The 20112-nt window shown below is 40.9% G+C and overlaps 1 protein-coding gene across 2 annotated transcripts; it reads left to right on the top strand.

The window, feature by feature from the left end:
* Positions 1 to 327: 327 nt before the first annotated feature.
* Positions 328 to 12269, top strand: CDV3 (CDV3 homolog). Of its 2 annotated transcripts, XM_068964515.1 has the most exons (6): positions 328 to 567; positions 1246 to 1322; positions 3711 to 3713; positions 9854 to 9999; positions 10529 to 10688; positions 11848 to 12269. In XM_068964515.1, exons 1-6 carry the CDS (start codon positions 328 to 330, stop codon positions 11996 to 11998), a joined length of 777 nt encoding a protein of 258 aa, XP_068820616.1. In that variant the 3' UTR covers positions 11999 to 12269. The 2 variants fall into 2 exon arrangements, with proteins under 2 accessions (XP_068820616.1, XP_068820605.1); XM_068964504.1 differs by lacking the exon at positions 3711 to 3713.
* Positions 12270 to 20112: the final 7843 nt, after the last annotated feature.

Here is a 20112-nt window from a genome sequence, read left to right as displayed (position 1 = left end):
GCCGGAGCCTCTGGCCCGCGCGTTCCTTTTTCCTTCCAGCTGTGGAGCGGGCGGTATCCTGCACCGCGATCGCGGCAGCAGCTGCAGCCCGGGCGGGCTCGGGCAGCAGAAGCGGCACGCGAGTCCCTAGGAGGACCGTACCACCGTCCGCCAGCAGGCGGGGGGTGGCCGGTCGCCCCGCTGCACACGCCTCAGCGACCCCGCGGGACTGAGGCGTCGCCGCGCCAGGGAGCTTGAGCGCCGAGCCGGCCTCGACCCCGAGCTCGGAGCCCCGGCGGGCCTCGCCCGCCACCGGCCCCACCCATCCGGGCCAAGGAGGCCGCGGCCATGGCTGAGACGGAGGAGCGGAGCCTAGACAACTTCTTCGCCAAGAGAGATAAAAAGAAGAAGAAGGAGCGGAGCAACCGGGCGGCGAGCGCAGCGAGCGCGGCGGGCGGCGCTGGCGGGAGCAGCGGAGCCACGGGCGCGGCGGGCGGTGGGGCGGGCGCGGGGACCCGGCCGGGCGATAGCGGGACCGCGGGCGTGGGGGCCACTGGCCCTGGGGCCGCCACCAAGGTTGTGACAAAGGTGAGGGGCCGCGGAGTTAGGGCCCGGGCCGCGCGCTTGCGCCCATGTGCCCGCCCCCGCCTGCCTGCCTGGGGAAGCGGCCGGGGCCGGCCGGCGGGCTGACGGGCGCGGAGGCTGCCACGTGACGCGGGCTTCCCACGGCGGGCCGCCTAGCGTTCCCCGCGGGACCACAGCGGCCCAGCTCCCGACCCTTGTTGCCTGGCTCGGGCCAACACGCAGGCAGGCGGCGGCACCCTCCCGGGGAATCGGCCCGGGTCGGAAGTGCATCTATCGGGTGACGTCTACTCTGAGTAATCTAGCGTTCTGATTTCAGCCCACTAGTGTGAGCTGAATTTTCTAACAGTTATATTTGTGGCAGATCTAATTGGCTCGACTTGGTCTGGAAATCTGTAAAAGTCTCATACAAGATTGAGGTAGACGTTTAGTTCTGGGCTTACTATTGACTTCATCCGAAGTTTCCTGGTTGTTTTTTAAAGTAACAAAAGTCTCGTGGAAGTAACAAAGTTTAGTCACGTTTATCCTTAAGCCTAGTGGCCTTGGGATTGAGCAAGGGCTTTGGCCAGAAAACGAGTCTACACTTTAGGTTCCAGCCACTGGATCCCTTTTTCATAGTCTGATAGTTGTTTTAGTTGTGTTTTAAAAATAGCTTTAATTGACTACCGGCTACTTGTTTTACAGGAGGAAGATGAGTGGAAAGAATTTGAGCAAAAAGAGGTTGATTACAGCGGCTTAAGAGTTCAAGCAATGCAAATAAGGTATGGCTTGGTTACAAATAACGTTTATGTCACTCACAGGATGAACACTGTATGGGGTTTTTTTGGTCCTAAAACAGCATCACAGTACTCTTGTGCTTTAGGTATGCTTATTACGACTAATGGATTGTGTCTGTTCCTTCTGATGGCAGCGCTTTTATATGCCAAATTAGCTGCCAGTTCTAAAATCCTGTGAGAGCTTGCCTACTTCAAATCTTGGTTAGGCCTTTTAGAGACAGCTAAAATGGATTTTGTGCTTTCAGAATTTTTGCTTTTAATATTGGTGGGTTGAACTTAGCTTTTGTCCCAAAAGATAACATGGGTGGTTGTAATTGAAGCATAGTTACAGGGAAGTACAGATTTTTACCTATTCAACTTGTGTAATCAGCACGGAAGTCAAGAAAGGAAACTTTACTGGTAGAGAAGAAAGCCCCTCTCCTAACCTCTTGTAGTCATTGTTTTCACCCCCAAATAACCACTGTCCTAACACTATAATTTCCCCTAGAAATTTATAGAAATGGAATCATAGTATAAGCGTAAAGTTTTAAGAAAACAGTAATTCCTGAAAATTACATTGGTTGGTTTAGAAGATTTGAAATTAACATGTTATATCAAATCCAGTCTATGGTAGTCACATGAACTTTAGATTCATGTAAATTAATGTCATGTTTTTGAGGGTTTCATGAAGTAGAAAATCCACTGGCTTAGATTAAAAACTGTTTATTCCCAGTTTCAAGAAACAAGTGATCCTAGGGAATTACCTCAGTGCTCTCCCTACTAGGGGCCCAAGTTCTTCTACTGGTTGGGGAACTAGTCCTGCATACCATGTGGTGTAGCCAAAAAGAGAAATGATCCTGATGCACTGCCTTCCAGATTGAAGTTTGTGATTTATATTTACTCGTGACCACCTGGCACGGTGGAGGAAATAACTTTTCCTTAACAGAATACTGTTCTTTGACCTCACTCAGTTAAGTTCAGTCGCTCAGTCGTGTCCGACTTTGCGACCCCATGGACTGCAGGCTTCCCTGTCCATCAGCAGCTTCTGGAGGTCAGTGATGCCATCCAGACATCTCATTCTCTGTCGTCCCCTTCTCCTCCTGCCTTTAATCTTTCCCAGTATCAGGGTCTTTTTCAGTAAGTCAGTTCTTCACATCAGGTGACCACAGTATTGGAGTTTCAGCATCAGTCCTTCCAATGAAGGACTCACTAGATGGTAATGTTTATAATGTTAAAGAACTTGTTAAAAAGCAGGGCTAAAGTTTGACATTTGTTGAATACTTAAACCACAACTAGGTATTCATGTCCTAGGTGCTTTCACGTCGTTGCAAAGTGAAACGTGGTTGATAGTGGGAAACTTGGGGAGTACTTTCTCTACATTTGAAATACCTTCCTGGTGGTGTCAAGTAGAGGTGATAAAACGGGAGGTTTATTCCCAACCACGTCTTGGCTTCCGTCATGCGTTAGATCTTTTTGAAGAGGTATAGTTTAGAAAATAATCCACTTTCTCTCTCCTGAGGCTTGGCTTTTAAAAACGGGGAGGAGGGATGTGGAGTTGTTAACAGTTATTTGTGGTAGTGGAACCGCCTGTGTGATGGGTTCCTATGCTCAGTGGTGGAGTAGGCTCTTGCCCTGCCTTTCCTGATTGCCAGCCCATGTACTGTATGTTGTCAAAGACTCGATTACTGAGCAAGAGCAGCACTTTCTGAGGGAAGAGGTTTCAAGTGCATTGAATGCTAGAAGTTGATTTTGTTACACAGGATATTTAAGCTACCATCAATTTTTGTCATTGACTGTATATCCCATATCCATTCAGGGTTATTTTTCTTCATTTTTAGCTACTCCTGAGGTGGTGGAACATGACTTAAATCACTTTTATCCTTCACTTTTGCCAGAGATGTAATTAAATCTCAGCTAGTGTGAGCACTGAGGTTTGCTTGACCCAAAATAGAGCAGCTTTTATACTGCATTTTACATTTTTAGCATCTAGTCATGCCCACTTAGTGGCCATGCAGAGGTCTTTCTCTTAGCTGCTAACATTGAAAACCATACCTTCTTCCTGAAGAAAGCTGCTTTTGTGGATCCTTAGTCATTATGGCGTCTGGGGTCTATCTCTGTTGCCTTCATAAATCAGTAGAAGGGAACGTAAGTTTCCAGGAAAGGCTTGAGAGTGAGAAGCTGTCAGAGGTTTCATAATAATGACTGAAAGTTCTAACTTTGGACTGGATTTGGGCCTTCTCAGATGGCTCAGTAGTGAAGAATCCTCCTGCCCATGCAGGAGATGCAGATTCAATCCCTGGGTGGGGAAGATAACCTGGGGAAGGAAATGGCAACCCATTCCAGTAGGAGTGGAAATCCCCAGGGAAAGACACATTGGTTCAATAGAATGGAAAGTAGGTTATTCACACACATAGGATGTAGTTGATAGTATAGCAAAAACATGGACTTAGGGAAAGATAAACCTGGGCCTGCATTGTAGCCCTGCTGCTTATGTGTGACCTTGGGTGAGTCACTTTACTTGTGAGTGTTCTCATGTGCAGAATTGAGATGACTGCTCAGATTTGTTGTGAGGATTTTGAACAGGATGTTCATAATACATCCACTTGGTTCATGTTAATCAACTTCTCTATTTCGTGGGTAGAGTGATTTACTCTTGGGAATTTCACTGTTTAGCCATGAAGCATCTGCTTTATAATTCCAATATTTGAAGGAGTTGTGGAGACACATTATGACTAAAGCCCTAGGCTGGTGAGTCAGTGGGCTTTCCAGATTGCTCAGTGGTTAAGAATACGCCTGACAACACAGGAGAGGCTGCGTCAGTCTCTATCAGTAAGAGCCCCTGGAGAAGGACCCACTCCCGTATTCTTGCCTGAAGAATCCTGTGGCCAGGGGAGCCTGACAGGCTACAATCCATGGGGTCATAGAGTTGGATGTGACTGAGCACGCATGCATGCTGGTGAGTCAGTTCACTATGGACTTAATAGGACAACATGCCATTTCAGGCTGGCAGTAGTGTAGTCATACAAACAAATCCTCAGAGTTGCTGGAGTTCTTGAATGATTGCCTATGGCTTGATCTTACCTTTTGGGCTGGCCCTTGGAAGGAGAGAGAAATGAAATGTCTCTCCTCTCGGATATTGGAGTGGGGTGGTTATGCCTTTAATTTGTCATCTTTTCTATCCATGAGAGAGGCAGCCTTTCAGTATGGGACAAGAGAAAACGAAACTTTAGAAACTGACTTAAAATATCTTAATTCTCTGTCTGTAGTGCTAATGTTTTTCCTCCTAACTTTTTGTGTTGAAAAATTGCAAACCACAGAAAAGTTGCAAGAATAGTAGAATAAGTACCCTTATACTTTTGCCTGAGATCTACCAATCATTTTTGGTACATTTGGTTTCTCTTTAGTTAGCTGCATACAGTCTTAAAAGTTCTTGGCACTAGTCGTTGTAGTAAGTTAGCATTCTCAGCCTTTGTTGAAGTTAAGTGCAATTGAAAGAGGGGAAGTTTTCAACAGCAGTAAACATACTGTGTTAACATTCTAGCTCACATTTACCAACTAGCTCAAGATTTAAGTACCAGGAGTAGTAGGCAGTCACGTGTCAAGTTTTGTGTCTAAGTTAATAAATCTTATTCAGGGTTGCATCATTGTTTACAGACAGGTTCTGAGAGAGAAGCCACTGAGATGATAAAAGAAAGAGCCTGGTGCTTAAGCTTAGATTATTGGTTGATAGTAGGACCTATAGGCCTTTCCCATCTTTAAAATGGATTTGAGGGAGAAAGATTTCATTTACTACTTGTTACTAAATGGTGAGCATTTGTCATGTTTCACTAACATGAGCCCAGTGGTTGTCTAGAAATCTTTGGACAGCTAGACTTAAACCGATTAGGTAGAACTAGTTAAGTTGTCCTTTGAAGAGAAGAAATTACTTCAGCATCCAATCTGGATTCATTGTAGAAAATATTTGATGTCCGAGCATTGATTGTTAGGTCTTGGAGTTGTAAAAAAAATAAATAACTCATGCTCAGCTGAACACCTGTGGGTCATTTCAGTGATTTGTGGAGGCTGTGGATGGAGCCCAGGAGAGAGACGCTTAGATCTGCCATGAAGGGGTCGAGAAAGAGTCCTTGGATGGGATACAGTGACATTTTAAGCTGCCAGGCATGACTCGTCAGGCGGTTTCTGTCTCCCCAGTTTACTATCATGGCAGTGGTTGCATAAAACCAGTGGAGCTGCCCATTATTACTGGCAAAAGTGCAGTCAAGTCTGAATTTTGTGTTAGCTGCTTTAGTGTTGGGAGAGGGGAGATAGGATACTTAAATTCTGTAATGTCCCTTGAGATAAGGAGGTAAGAATATTATGTTTTTTTGCTGTAGCATGGGTGATCCTGATCAGTCTTACTTCAAAAAGGTGAGTTTCTCAAATCTGAAAATATAGAAAATTTTCGTATCATGTTTTAGAGCTATAAAGAGAATAAAATGAATTGAGAGGCTCTGGAGTCCCACTGACTTGACTCTGCTACCTTGTAGCCCTGGGGAAGGTCCTTTAAGTATCTGAATATGCGTTTCCTCATATGTACAATCACCCCACTCCAGTACTCTTGCTTGGAAAATCCCATGGATGGAGGAGCCTGGAAGGTGCAGTCCATGGGGTCACTGAGGGTCAGACACAACTAAGTGACTTCACTTTGACTTTTTCACTCATGCATTGGAGAAGGAAATGGCAACCCACTCCAGTGTTCTTGCCTGGAGAATCCCAGGGACAGGGCAGCCTGGTGGGCTGCCGTCTATGGGGTTGCACAGTCAGACACGACTGAAATGACTTAGCAGCAGCAGCATATGTACAATGGGTCTTCTCCCCGTCTTTGTTATTTCGAGATTTAGCTTTGTAAAGTGGGTATAACACTGCCTGGCATAGTATAGAGATACTAAGTAAATACTCCTTTTTCTAGCATTATCATTCCTTGTACCCCATCAATAGTGTAAACCAAAGCATATTTAAGACAGTATACTTTTGAGTTGTGATAATGAGTTTATAATGGCATTGTAGTTTTTAAAGCATCAAATTTAGCTGATGAGAAGCTGTATATTGGGTTAACCATTAAATTCTAGCCTAGTTGTCTTCTGTGGAAATAATTCTTTGTAACGTGTTTTTTGTTCTTTGGCATTTGGAGGTTTGACATTTTCTGAAATACCTAAGTATGAAAGCGTAATACGATATTTAAATTATTTCTGTCCTGCTGTTTGTACTGTAGCATTTCAGCAAGGCTCTTAGCATCTCTGGGCCTTATTTCCCTCTGTTGAATGAAGTGTCTCAACTAGACAATTTTCCAGCCTTTAGCTAATATTTCAGAATCTTATGAAGCCAAAATACTAAGTTGTCTTGTGCCTATTATCAATATAAAATCCCTCTAATTAAAATAGATCATTTATTTTCTAGTGTAGTTTATACTCTGGAGGTATCTAGGATTTATGGGGTTTTTTAAAAAATTCATTTCTGTCACTTGTCTCTGAGAGAAAGTGAAAACTTTCAGCATTCTATCATACTGAATTGGAATTTTTCTTTTTTTTTTTTTTTTGCAGATTAGGAAAACAAGGTTTTTTGGTTTTAGAACATTTGAAAAGTAAAGCAGCATAAAGACATATTCAAGGGATAATCAATGTTAACATTTTTTTGGCTTTCAGTTTATTACAAGCTGATAATTTTGGAGTTTAAATTATTAATCACCAAATATTAAAATAATTTAAGGAAATAGCTATTTTTAAGTTATATATATGTGAACAATTGTGATTCAGTGCATTGCTGAAAAACCATTTCAAAATGTAACTGACCAAATGAAAGCTATCATAGTTTGGGGTAATATTAGAGTGTAAAAGTGCCATGCTGCTGCTGCTGCTGCTGCTAAGTCACTTCAGTCGTGTCCGACTCTTCGCGACCCCATGGACTGCAGCCTACCAGGTTCCTCCATCCATGAGATTCTCCAGGCAAGGGTACTGGAGTGGGTTGCCATTGCCTTCTCCAAAAAGTGCCATGAAGTCACTTAAATCTTTATGAGCCTCTTATCTCCCCATCTGGCATGAATTGGGTCGCTAGGACATTACTAACTACTTAGTCATTATAGCTAAGTGAATAACACCTGTGCTTTTGTTCATAGCCCAAATTACATTATAGTGTAATTTACATAGGTGTGGGTTCAGAAGTGGGTAACTTTTTTTAAAAAAGCTTCTTTGGGGACAATTTTGACATTTGAGTACCACTGTTAGACTCCTGGATAAATTATGACATTCATACTCTTACCTATTCATTCTGCTTAAAAGCTTTAGGATGGAGGTCATACTGCTTCGTATCTGATTTAAAAGAACGTTTTCTTGTTGTGTTTTTGCTTTTTCCAAATGCTATATTTTTTTTCCTGTTAAAGAATGTGATGCTTTTATGAAAACTCAAATATTAAAAAAGCATGTAATAGCAAGTACTGACAGCACTTACTTACTGTGTGCCAAGCACTGTTCCGAGTGCTTTATGTCTGTTAATCGGTCTTCATAATGGGATTGTTTTCCCCATTTTACACATGAGGAGACTGAGGCATACAGAAGTTAGGTGCTGTACTTACTCTTTCTGGCTGGTAAATGGCAGAGTCTGCATGTATTGAACAGGCAGTTTGGCCTTAGAATCTACTCCTAACTGCATGAAAAAAGTAAAATCATGCATTCTAGCACCCACTTTTTAACATTTAGCTAAACAATCATTCTAGATGTCTTTCTATTTATATTAGGTACATAGATTTTGTTTTAGTACATTGTTTATATGAAAAGATTATTATTTCCATGTTAGTATAAGCCTAACACATTATTTTAAATGACTGCATGGAATTCTACTACATGTTATCAACAAGGAAAATTGAAGGCTGGCTTAGCCATACTCTCTACCCTTTTCTCCTCTCAAACCGTAGTCTTAAGTAAAATCTTGCTGTAAATGCAGATTGAAGGTAAGTTCATTCCACTTTCCCCTTCCTGTTGCCACCCTAGGCCTCTAAATTCTGCAGTTACCTCTGGTTGGTGGGTAGTGTTGCATGGTACCATTGTCTCAGTGTCATTAAAGGAGACCATTAGCAATTCAAGAAATTTGTCGTATGGCCAGAACTTATTTTAATAGACATAGAAGGCTAACACCCTCAGATGTTATTTTGCAAAAACCAAGAGAAGCCCTAATGTTCCCAAGGTCACAGTCAGGGTAGGAGTCATGTACACATTGTGATGGACCATCATTATGGATCAGCTGTCAAAAAGAGAAAATATCTCAAAGAGTGGAAGGCCAAGGACAGTATGTTTTTTTAATAGAGGAAAGGATAGTTAGATTGATGGTGGAGATTGATAAGCTGAAGACCTAGGAAACACCACCAGTGTCATGGGAAATAATCCAGGGAAAAGGTGATGTCTGTGCCAGATGCATCATTTGCAGGGGCAAGGCAAGTTTGACTTGGCAGTTATCGTTGTGCTGTCAAGCCAGTGGAATAGAAAGACAAGATATATGTACTTGTTAATTTAGCACATTCAGGTTTACATGACCCAGTAATAAGTAATCCAACACAAGGAGACATCATCAAAGATACCTTGGAGAGATTATACACTTCTGACTCAAGTCAATTCAAGAAGAGATAAATTAAAAAGAGGCATTAAATAGAATCTTAGAATGGTATGTCACCACTGAGAATGTGTTTTGCATTTGTAATCACTAGTAAGCCAAAGACTGAGTTCTTTTACTCTTCTTTAAATGGGTGACACATCTCTGTTATTAGGAACCAGTTCTGTGTATTCCCTGTGTCTGGATAGTAGAGACTGATGCTGAACACTAACTTGTTTTCCTCTTTTGGAATGTGAATTAATTTTGAGAGTATTTTGTTACATGTACTAAAGGATTAGCAAATGAAATTAGGCAAATTTTAAAAACAATTCATTTCATCTGAATTAATCTGAAAATATGCTTACTATAAATGGCTGTATACTTTGGTTCCAGAAAAAAATCTAGTAATTGTACTTTTGATTATGTTTCTCTACATGTCAGGTTAGATTGACCTTTCTTCCCTCCCTCAGTGGGGACTCCTATAAGTAATCAACGTAGATTGTTATAAGTTGATGTGTCAGTATGTTAAATATTTCTAGATGTTCTTGAGTGTATGAAGTTTGCTAAAAGGGAAACGGAGACTGTCAGTGGTTTTATGAACTTTTTTCCAGTGATGAATTCTTTCATATGAAGTTAAGTTGAGGCCCCAGTGCATAAAATAAAATCCCCTATTTCTTCCTTTCCCTTTTTTGTTTAAAAAAAAGAACTTGGCATTTGGGCTTGAAGAGGGTGAAGTACCTTCTCCAGAGTCACAGATCAGTATTGATAGAACTAAGGATTTGGACTGACAGATTTTCCACCTGAAGATTGGACTGCTCGGGTGCTTAATTTTTTTCCATATCCCTCTTGAGGCCTGTTCCCCAGGACCCAAACAAAAAACTTGTTTCTGTAATGTAATTCACGTATTTATGTTCCAATAGTGAAAAGGAAGAAGATGAAGTTGAAAAGAGAGAAGATCCAAGTGATAATTGGGAAGAAGGTGGAGGTGGTGGTGGTGGTGTAGAAAAATCTTCAGGCCCTTGGAATAAAACTGCTCCGGTACAAGCACCTCCTACTCCAGTAGTTGGTAATCTTAATATTTCATTTTCATAAAGATGTGTTATTTGTCTATAGTTTTAATAGGTAGTCAGCTTTCAACTAAATGCATATTTGCAGTGAGTGAGTAGGGTCTTTCCATTCCTAGGAGAGAGAGATTTGTGTCTGATCTAAACATGTTCATATCCTCAATAAAGGAATCTGGAAGTTAAGGCTGTAGGCTGCTTAAGTCTTACAGTAATCCTATAGTGATCCTATAGCTTGCCAGACATGTTTAAGGTTTTTTGTTTGTTTGTTTGTTTTTTGGTTTTTGACAGCTGACTAAGTAAGTACCCATCTTTTTTTTTCCTTTTCCCATTTTACTCAGTCTGAAGAATGAGTTCTCAGAAGGGTAATATCTCAGATAATTTTCTTTCTTTCTGTTGTTCAGAGACTTTTAATCCAAATAAATATTGTGGGGTTTTTTCTCCCCATAGTCGTTAAATGATCAAGAATTCAGGAGTAGCTTGTTAAAATGCCAGGCACTTCAGTGGTTTCTCTAAACTGTTGTGAAATGTCAGTTACAGAAACCCCAGAACCAGCAATGACTAGTGGCGTGTATAGGCCTCCTGGAGCCAGGTTGACCACAACAAGGAAAGCACCACAAGGACCACCAGAAATCTATAGTGATACGCAGTTCCCATCCCTGCAGTCCACTGCCAAGCATGTAGAAAGCCGAAAGTAAGTATTCTCAATATTTTGTTTTGAAACCATTTGCCTTGGCCAGAAAATGGGGTGTTTGGTATTTGAAAACCTACCTTGAGGATTGCAGTAAAGCCCAGGCTGCAGCTGAGAGGTAATTAAGAATTAAGGTAGGTCTTACATGCCCAGGAATTGAGGAGGAGAGGAAGAACCCTAGAAGGGCTGAGGGGAAAGAGCACCAAAGACAGACATCATCTGCAAGTTGCTCTTTTCCCTGGTTTATGCCATTCTGTAGCCATGACAAGTCTTACCTAGTTAGAATTCTTAAGAAGTATTGGATACATTATTGCTGCTTCAGCGTTCCTTATAGACTAGAGAAGTTGGCAATATTTTATTGTATTACCAGTTAATGTGAATAGATGAAAGATGCTGACATTTATATACCTAATACTAAAAATAATCTTATTTCAGCAAGTACTTAAAATGAATGCTACCAGGAGTTAAATGACCACATATGGCACATCCACATCTTATATAGGGACATGGTTTTTTTTTTAATGTAAAAAAAATAAGAAATGTAAATGACATAATATGGAATTTGGAGGGGTGGCTTTTAAATTAAATCCTAGCCTTTTTGCCTCTTTGAGGGCACAGCTGACTTGAATTTAAACCTCTGACTTGCTCTGTCCTACACACAAGGCACTGATTCACCACACATATCTTTATCTGATCCATTCCCATAAAGTAGAAGTGCAGAGAGGTCTTTGAATAATGAGTAGAACTTTGTTTGAATGAGAAAATTGTTGCCCTTACTTACGTATAAAAAAAGATACATATTGTGTTTTTTTTGCTAAGAATAAAAGTGAATCTTAGAAGCATTCACCATGTCATTAGACAGCTTTTTAACTTTGCGGTTGTCTTGAAGTTGGTCCCAGAATAGGATTTCAGTTAATAATATTTGGTAGAATTGCTCCCACAGAAAATATGACCGTAGAGCTTCAGTACAGTATTCTATAATTTCTGTTCAATTGAAGCCTTAAAAATGGTTTTGATAAGGATTTTACTTGCCAGTTTCCCCCTCCTATCCCTTGCTCAAGATTTTTCAAAGGGGTGGCTTTTTTATTTTAATTCAAGAAAATATTTTCAGAACAGCCTAGTGAAGAAGAAATATTTACTGATTACATTTCTTTTCCCTTAGGGATAAAGAAATGGAGAAGAGCTTTGAAGTAGTAAGACACAAAACTAGAGGTAGGGATGAGTTTTCAAAAAACCAGGCCCTTAAACTTCAGCTAGACAACCAGTATGCTGTGCTTGAGAATCAGAAAAGCAGCCACACACAGTACAATTAAGGAATGGTGTTTGCTAACCCTTCTAAGGTAACTAAACCACAGCTGACCACCACGGACAGCCATCCCTCATCTGATCTCTGCTGGATCTACCGCCGATGCAGACCACTTGGTCTACATGACTGACCATGTTGCACTATGGAAGTTTTAAGTGTTACAACTGCTCTTTATATGTGTTGGATTTAGGGGGGTTTTCATAGTTATATTAATGTTCGAACTAGATTCAGCAGTGTTCTTCGATAATTACTCTGCGAGTACAAAAAGTCAAAACCTGCAGCCGGTGGTCATATCAAAATCTTTTTATGTTCAGATACTGAGCCTTCGTAAGGGTTGACTACCTCAGATTTGCTGCACTCATTGTGGACTTCATGTGGATCACAACTTCTGGACAAGAAAGTTACAGCTGTTAAGTGTCGATGTGAAACTTGAAACCAGCTCTACTGGATTCCTATCAGAAATCCTGCAGAAAGTCAGCCATCTGGGTTCTGATCTGCTGTAAAAGATGAAGATTTAAGTGACCTTAATTAACCTGTCCTGTGCCCCATCTATAAGGAATACTCTGAGGTGGGCTGTGGCTGGATTAGACTTCCTGGAACATGCCGCTCTCAAAAGAACTGATGTGCTTGGAAAATCTGTAGGGCTCTGATTTATAATTTAAAACTTTGAGTTGTATTCTGAGGTAACCACAAATTAAATTCAACCAAACTTTGGTCACCAAGTGGGGAAAGGGGTAGGAGGGAAGAATCTTATTTCTTTTAGTAATTTTTTATTTGGGTAATGCTTTTTCTGTGTTCCATATTAAGGCTTTTTTTTTTTTTTTTTTTTTTGCTATCACTTGGAATAGTTCTTTTACAGAGCATATTGCTTAGCTCAGTAATCTGAAGTATGCATTGGAATTGTGAAATGTCTCATGAATTTGCCAGTCCCTAGAGTGGAACCAAATGGCCTTTAATGTAAAGGGCAGTAAATGCAGAGGGCTCTACTTCAGGTGCTGCTAAAGCCTCCTCTAATCAGGTCTAAATTGTATAGTAAACTGGTGGAAAGACTTTGTTTAGTTTCTGCTCAGGCCAAGGGAGTCACTGTCTTGTCCTTACAAATTCAAAGCAGTAAGAGCAGAACCTCAACTTGAAATACGCTTAAGTTTCACAGATCTTGCATGATCTTTGACAAGAATTCCAGATGCACTTGTGCCCAAACATTTAAGGTGTTATGTATTCTGTAGATGCAGTGAATGTCCCAGCCTAGCTCTGGTTTCAACCTTCTGGTATGTCTTTAAGTTGATCATTTGGAGAGTCAGGGGTGAGAGACAGGTGATGTAGCACTTCTGTTTTTAATAATTACAGCTTAAACTATCCAGTAATTTTTAGTCCTGAAAAGGGACACCAGGATGCTACCCAGGATTACTGAAAAGTCTTTCCGTCTAATAAGATAGTCTGGTAATTTCCTAGTTTTTTATCTTCAGTAGAAATATTTCAAAGTGGCATGTGACCACTTGATGCAGAGTCTGGGTTTCTCTATAATAAAATCCCTTTGCCAAATGTAGGAGGTACAGACTTGCTACTGGCAAGAGTGAAGCAAATGGGTGAGTAAAACTATCCTGTTGTGGGAGCATTTTCCTCTAGGAGTTGAGTCTTGATAAAAGTGTCAGTGCAGGAATCCCACTCCTGGGAAGCTAACAGAATCACCTGATGGGACCTGCAAAGTGTATCTGGGCAATAATGTTGGAGTTACTTGAGGTGACAGGCAGGATGCCTATGTTCTGATGTGCTTGGGTGAGTAGCTGAGCCAGCCAAGGAGAGGTTGGATGATTGAGAAACAAAGGATTCTTGGTTAATCTGAAGACATCATTTGGGAACCAAAAATCTTTTAACAAATAATCTCTTGGACCTTGAGCCACATAAATCCCCTGAAAAGTGCATTTTTTTCCAGCAAAATTTTGTGGGGGTTATGTTATTGAGGAACTGAGATGACTATATGGGAAAAGTTATTTAATAGCATAGAAATCTAAAGACCTGCAAGGAGACTTAAAAATCCCAACCCTTGTTACAACTTTTTAAAAGATATGTGGAATTATCAAAGTGCACATGAATCAAGTTTTAATATGCTGTATGATGGGTGGATGAGGCTGTCCATTGTACCATTTCTTTCTTTGAATTCTCAGGCATGGTTTGGCAGTGCAAAAACTATGTGTCATTAACAAATTCAATAAAAAGTAAATATATGGATTTTGGAGTCTGGTTTTTGCTCAACTGGTAACTTATCCTCTATCTTTGGAAATGGAGGATTGATGACATTCCTGCTTTGCTCTGGGAGGATGATAATCTCATCCTGAGTGACCTTCCCATTTGAGAAATATTTGTTTTTAATGTTGAAAAACCAGACCTGGAATGAAATTGTGAAGGTGTGACGAATATTCTTTTCCAAAGATCAAAACTGAGATGCACACTTGTCTTCATTGCTGTATTAAGTTTTGTTGTCTTATTAGACCATGGCAGGGGAATCTATACTACATAGTGTATACTATGTAAACTAAATATTTGAGGCCTTATCCTCTGAGAAGCTTACAAATTTCTCGAATGAGAAATTTCAGAATTTAGTCTGAATTATAGTCCCTACCAGGCTTCCCTGGTAGCTCAGATGGTAAAAGATCCACCTACAATGCAGCAGACCCTGCTTCCATTCCTGGGTTGGAAAGTTCCCCTGGAGAAGGGATAGGCTACCCACTCAAGTATTCTTGGGTTTCTCTGATGGCTCAGACAATAAATCTGCCTGCAATGTGGGAGACATGGGTTGGAGACCTGGGTTCAATCCCTGGGTTGGGAAGATCCTCTGGAGAAGGCCATTGAAACCTGCTTAAGTATTCTTGCCTGGGAAATCCCACTGGGACAGAAGAGCATGGTGGGCTGCAGTCCATGGGGTCACAGAGTCAGACATGACTGAGCGACTAAGCACAGCATAGCACGTGTAGTGCCTAAATTTCTAAACAAAGTATATTTTAAGTAATTTTTGAAATAGCAAAAGTCAGATACAAGTATTTGAACTATTCATTTTGGAATGTAAGTATATGTAGTTTTTTTTTCATGCTTACAACTCATTTGTTTAGTAACTGAAGTATGTACCTGTTAATGTTCCTCATCCATTTCACCCATCCCCATATGCCCATCTCCACTCTGGCAACCACATGTTCAAAGTTCTGTTAATTTTTTTTTTTAATTTGGCTCAGACGGTAAAGCATCTGTCTACAATGCGGGAGACCCACGTTCGAGCCCTGGGTTGGGAAGATCCCCTGGAGAAGGAAATGGCAATCCACTCCAGTACTATCGCCTGGAAAATCCCATGGACAGAGGAGCCTGGTAGGCTACAGTCTATGGGGTCACAAAGAGTCAGACATGACTGAGTGACTCACTTTCACTTTATAAGTGGAATCATTACTTGTCTGACTTATTTCACTAAGCGTAATGCCCTCCAAGTTCATCCACATTGCCAATGGCAAATTTTCATTCTTTTTTATGGTTGAGTATAAATTTTCATTCCTTTTTATGGTTGGCTTCCCAGGTGGCTCAGTGGTAATAAGTCTACCTGCCAATGCAGGAGACAGGAAACGGGGGTTCAATGCCTGGATCTGGCAGGCAGACTCTAGGGAAGGACATGGCAACCCACTCCAGTATCCTTGCCTGGGAAATACCATGGACAGAGGAGCATGGCAGGCTGTAGTCCATGGAGTCACAAAGAGTCAGACACAACTTAGTGACTAAACAATTATTGTATATATGTAGCACATTTTCTTCATGTGTCTGTTGATGGACACAGGTTGCTTCCTATTACAGTAACTTGGCTATTGTAAATAATGCTGCATTGAACATAGAGATGAACGTGCCTTCAATTTAGAGATTTTGCTTTTCTTGGATAAACACCCAGGAGTGGTTATTGCTGGGTTGTACTGCAGTTTTTAATTTTTTGAGAAATATCCATACAGTTTTCCATAGTGGCTGCACAGATTTACATTCCCACAAATAGCATGAGGGTTCCCTTTTCTCCACATCCTTGAGAACACTTATTTGTTGTCTTTATGATAATAGCCATTTTGACAGGTGTGAGGTGATATTGTGGTTTATACTTCCCTGATTAATACTGATACTGAACATCCTTTCATGTGTCTGACTATCTGTATGACTTCAGTGGCAAAATGTATTCTCAGGTCCTCTGTCCATTTGAATTTGAATTTTTTTTTTGGTCCTGCTGCACAGCATGTGGGATCTTAGTTCCCCAATTGGGAACCAAAACCTCGCTCCCTACAGTGGAAGCATGAAGTCTTAACCACTGGACCACCAGGAAAATCCTTGTATGAGTTAAATTTGGAAATTAACATGGCTGATTCATGTCATTGTATGGCAAAACCCACTATAATATAAAGTAATCAGCCTCCAATTTTTTAAAAATTTGGACATTAAGCACTTACCAGATATATCCTTTGCAAATAGCTTCTCCCATTCAGTAGGTGGCCTTTTCATTTTGTTGGTAGTTTCCCTCACTGTGCAAATGAGTAAAAGCTTTTTTAGGTTGATGTAGTCCCATTTTTTTGTTTCTTTTGCCTGAGGAGACATCAAACAGATGGAGAAAAAGGGGAGGCAACAGCAGATTTTATTTTCTTGGGCTCTAAAATCACAGCAGATGGTGACTGCAGCCCTAAAAAGACACTTGCTCCTTGAAAGAAAAGCTATGACAAACCTAGACAGTGTATTAGAAAGCAGGGACATCACTTTGCCAACAAAGATCCATACAGTCAAAGTTTGGGTTTCTCTAGTAGTCATGTATGAATGTGAGAGTTGGCCATAATGAAGGTTGAGCACTGAGGAATTGATGCTTTCGAATTGTGCTGTAGATGACTAAGTCCCTTGGACTGCAAGGAGATAAAACCAGTTAATCCTAAAAGAAATCAACCCTGAATATTCATTAGAAGAATTGAAGCTGAAGCTCCAATACTTCAGCTACCTGTTGTGAAGAGACTCTGGAAGAGACTTTTCCATTGGAAAAGACTGATGCTGGGCAAGATTGAAGGCACGAGGAGAAAGGGGTGACAGAGCATGAGATGGTTGAATGGCATCACTGACTCAATGGACAAACTCCAGGAGATAGTGGAAGACAGGGAAGCCTGGCATGCTGCATTCCACGGGGTCACAAAGAGTTGTACACAGCTTTGCAACTGAACAACAGAGAGAGTAAAGAGCATGATCCCTATGTTTTTTCTTTTAGAAGTTTCATGGTTTCGGGTCTTACATTTAAATCTTTAATCCATTTTGAGTCTATTTTTATGTATGGTGTGAGTAAGTAGTCCAGTTTCTTTTCCAGGTAGCTGTTTCCCAAATCATTTATTGAAGAGGCTGTCTTTTTTCTGTTGTATGTCCCTTATCATAGACTGACTTCCCTGGTGGCTCAGACAGTAAAGCGTCTGTCTACAATGTGGGAGACCTGGATTTGATCCCTGGGTCGGGAAGTTCCCTGGAGAAGGAAATGGCAACCCACTCCAGTACTCTTGCCTAGAAAATCCCATGGACGGAGGAGCCTGGTGTCCATGGGGTCGCAAAGAGTTGGACATGACTGAGTGACTTCACTGTCATAGATTAATTGATGATATAAGTGTGGGTTTGTTTCTGGGCTCTCTGTTTTCCATTGATTTATGTATGTTTTTATGCCAGTATCGGGCTGTTTTGATTACTATAACTTTGTAGTATACTTTGAAATCAGGGATCATGTTACTTTGTTCTTTCTCAAGACTTTTGCATATTTGGTGTTTATGGAAATTTTAGAATTATTCTAATCCTATGAAGAATGTTGTTGCTTAGTTGCTAAATCATGACCAACTCTTCGCAACCCCATGGACTGCAGCACACTATGCTTCCCTTTCCCTTACCATCTCCCAGAGTTTGCCCAAGTTCATGCCCATTGAATTGGTGATGCCATCCAACCATCTCACCCTCTATCCCCTCTTCTTCTGCCTTCAATCTTTGCCAGCATCAAGGTCTTTTCCAGCTGGCTGTTTGCCTCAAGTGGCTGAAGAATTGGAGCTTCAGCATCAGCCCTTCCAATGAGTATTCAGGGTTGGTTTTCTTTAAGATTGACTGGTTTTGATCTCCTTGCTGTCCAAAGGACTCTCAAGAGTCTTCTCCAACACCACAGTTCAAAAGCATCAGTTCTTCAACGTTCTGCCTTTATGGTCCACCTCTCACATCCATACATCACTACTGGAAAGACCATAGCCTTCACTATATGGCCCTTTGTCAGCAAAGTGATATCTTTGCTTTTTAACACACTGTCTAGGTTTGTTAGAGCTTTCCTGCCAAGAAGCAATCTTCTAATTTCATGGCTGCTGCAGTAACCTTTGGCAGTGATTTTAGAGTGTAAGAAGAGGAAATTGTCATTACTTCTACCTTTTCTCCTTCTATTTGTCATGAACTGATGGACTGGATGCCATGATCTTAGTTTAATATTGAATTTTAAGCCAGCTTTTTCACTCTCCTCCACCCTCAACAAAATGCTCATAATTTCCTCTTCACTTTCTGCCATTAGAGTGGTATCATCCACATATATCTGAGATTGTTATTTCTCCTGGCAATCTTGATTCCAGCTGTAACTCATCCAGCCCAGCATTTCACAAGATATACTCTATATAAGTTAAACAGGATAACAGTAGCATCATTGTGGAAAACATCATCGGTATTTTGATAGGGATTGCATTGAATCTGTAGAGTATGGTCATTTTAACAAAATTCTTCAGTCAACGAGCACCATACATCTTTCCATTTGTTAGTGTCATCAGTTTCATTCATCAGTGAGTACAGGCCTTTCACCTTAGTTAGATTTATTCCTTGTATTACTTTTAATGAGACTGTAAACAGAATTTTTCTTTCTGATAGTATATAGAAATGCAATAGATTTTCTGTATATTAATTTTGTATCCTGAGTTTTACTGAATTCATTGGTTAATTCTAATAGTTTTAACTATGGAATGAGGTTTGTGACATTGTACAGGAGACAGGGATCAAGACCATCCCCATGGAAAAGAAATGCAAAAAAGCAAAATGGCTGTCTGGGGAGGACTTACAAATAGCTGTGAAAAGAAGAGAAGCGAAAAGCCAAGGAGAAAAGGAAAGATATAAGCATCTGAATGCAGAGTTCCAAAGTTCCAAAGAATAGCAAGAGATAAGAAAGCCTTCTTCAGCGATCAGTGCAAAGAAATAGAGGAAAAGAACAGAATGGGAAAGACTAGAGATCTCTTCAAGAAAATTAGAGATACCAAGGGAACATTTCATGCAAAGATGGGCTCGATAAAGGACAGAAATGGTATGGGCCTAACAGAAGCAGAAGATATTAAGAAGAGACGGCAAGAATACACAGGAGAACTGTACAGAAAACATCTTCACGACCTGGATAATCATGATGGTGTGATCACTCATCTAGAGCCAGACATCCTGGAATGTGAAGTCAAGTGGGCCTTAGAAAGCATCACTATGAACAAAGCTAGTGGAGGTGATGGAATTCCAGTTGAGCTGTTTCAAATCCTGAAAGAAGATCCTGTGAAAGTGCTGCACTCAATATGCCAGCAAATTTGGAAAACTCAGCAGTGGCCACAGGACTGGAAAAGGTCAGTTTTCATTCCAATCCCAAAGAAAGGCAGTGCCAAAGAAGGCTCAAACTACTGCACAATTGCACTCATCTCACATGCTAGTAAAGTAATGCTCAAAATTCTGCAAGCCAGGCTTCAGCAATATGTGAACCATGAACTTCCTGATGTTCAAGCTAGTTTTAGAAAAGGCAGAGGAACCAGAGATCAAATTGCCAACATCTGCTGGATCATGGAAAAAGTAAGAGAGTTCCAGAAAAACATCTATTTCTGCTTTATTGACTATGCCAAAGCCTTTGACTGTGTGGATCACAATAAACTGTGGAAAATTCTTCAAGAGATGGGAATACCAGACCACCTGACCTGCCTCTTGAGAAATCTGTATGCAGGTCAGGAAGCAACAGTTAGAACTGGACATGGAACAACAGACTGGTTCCAAATAGGAAAAGGAGTATGTCAAGGCTGTATATTGTCACCCTGATTATTTAACTTATAT

This window comes from Capricornis sumatraensis, chromosome 1 (assembly GCF_032405125.1).
Source record: "Capricornis sumatraensis isolate serow.1 chromosome 1, serow.2, whole genome shotgun sequence".
NCBI lineage: Eukaryota > Metazoa > Chordata > Mammalia > Artiodactyla > Bovidae > Capricornis > Capricornis sumatraensis.
The sequence above is the reverse complement of the archived record's forward strand: the minus strand, read 5'-3'. Positions and strand labels throughout refer to the sequence as shown.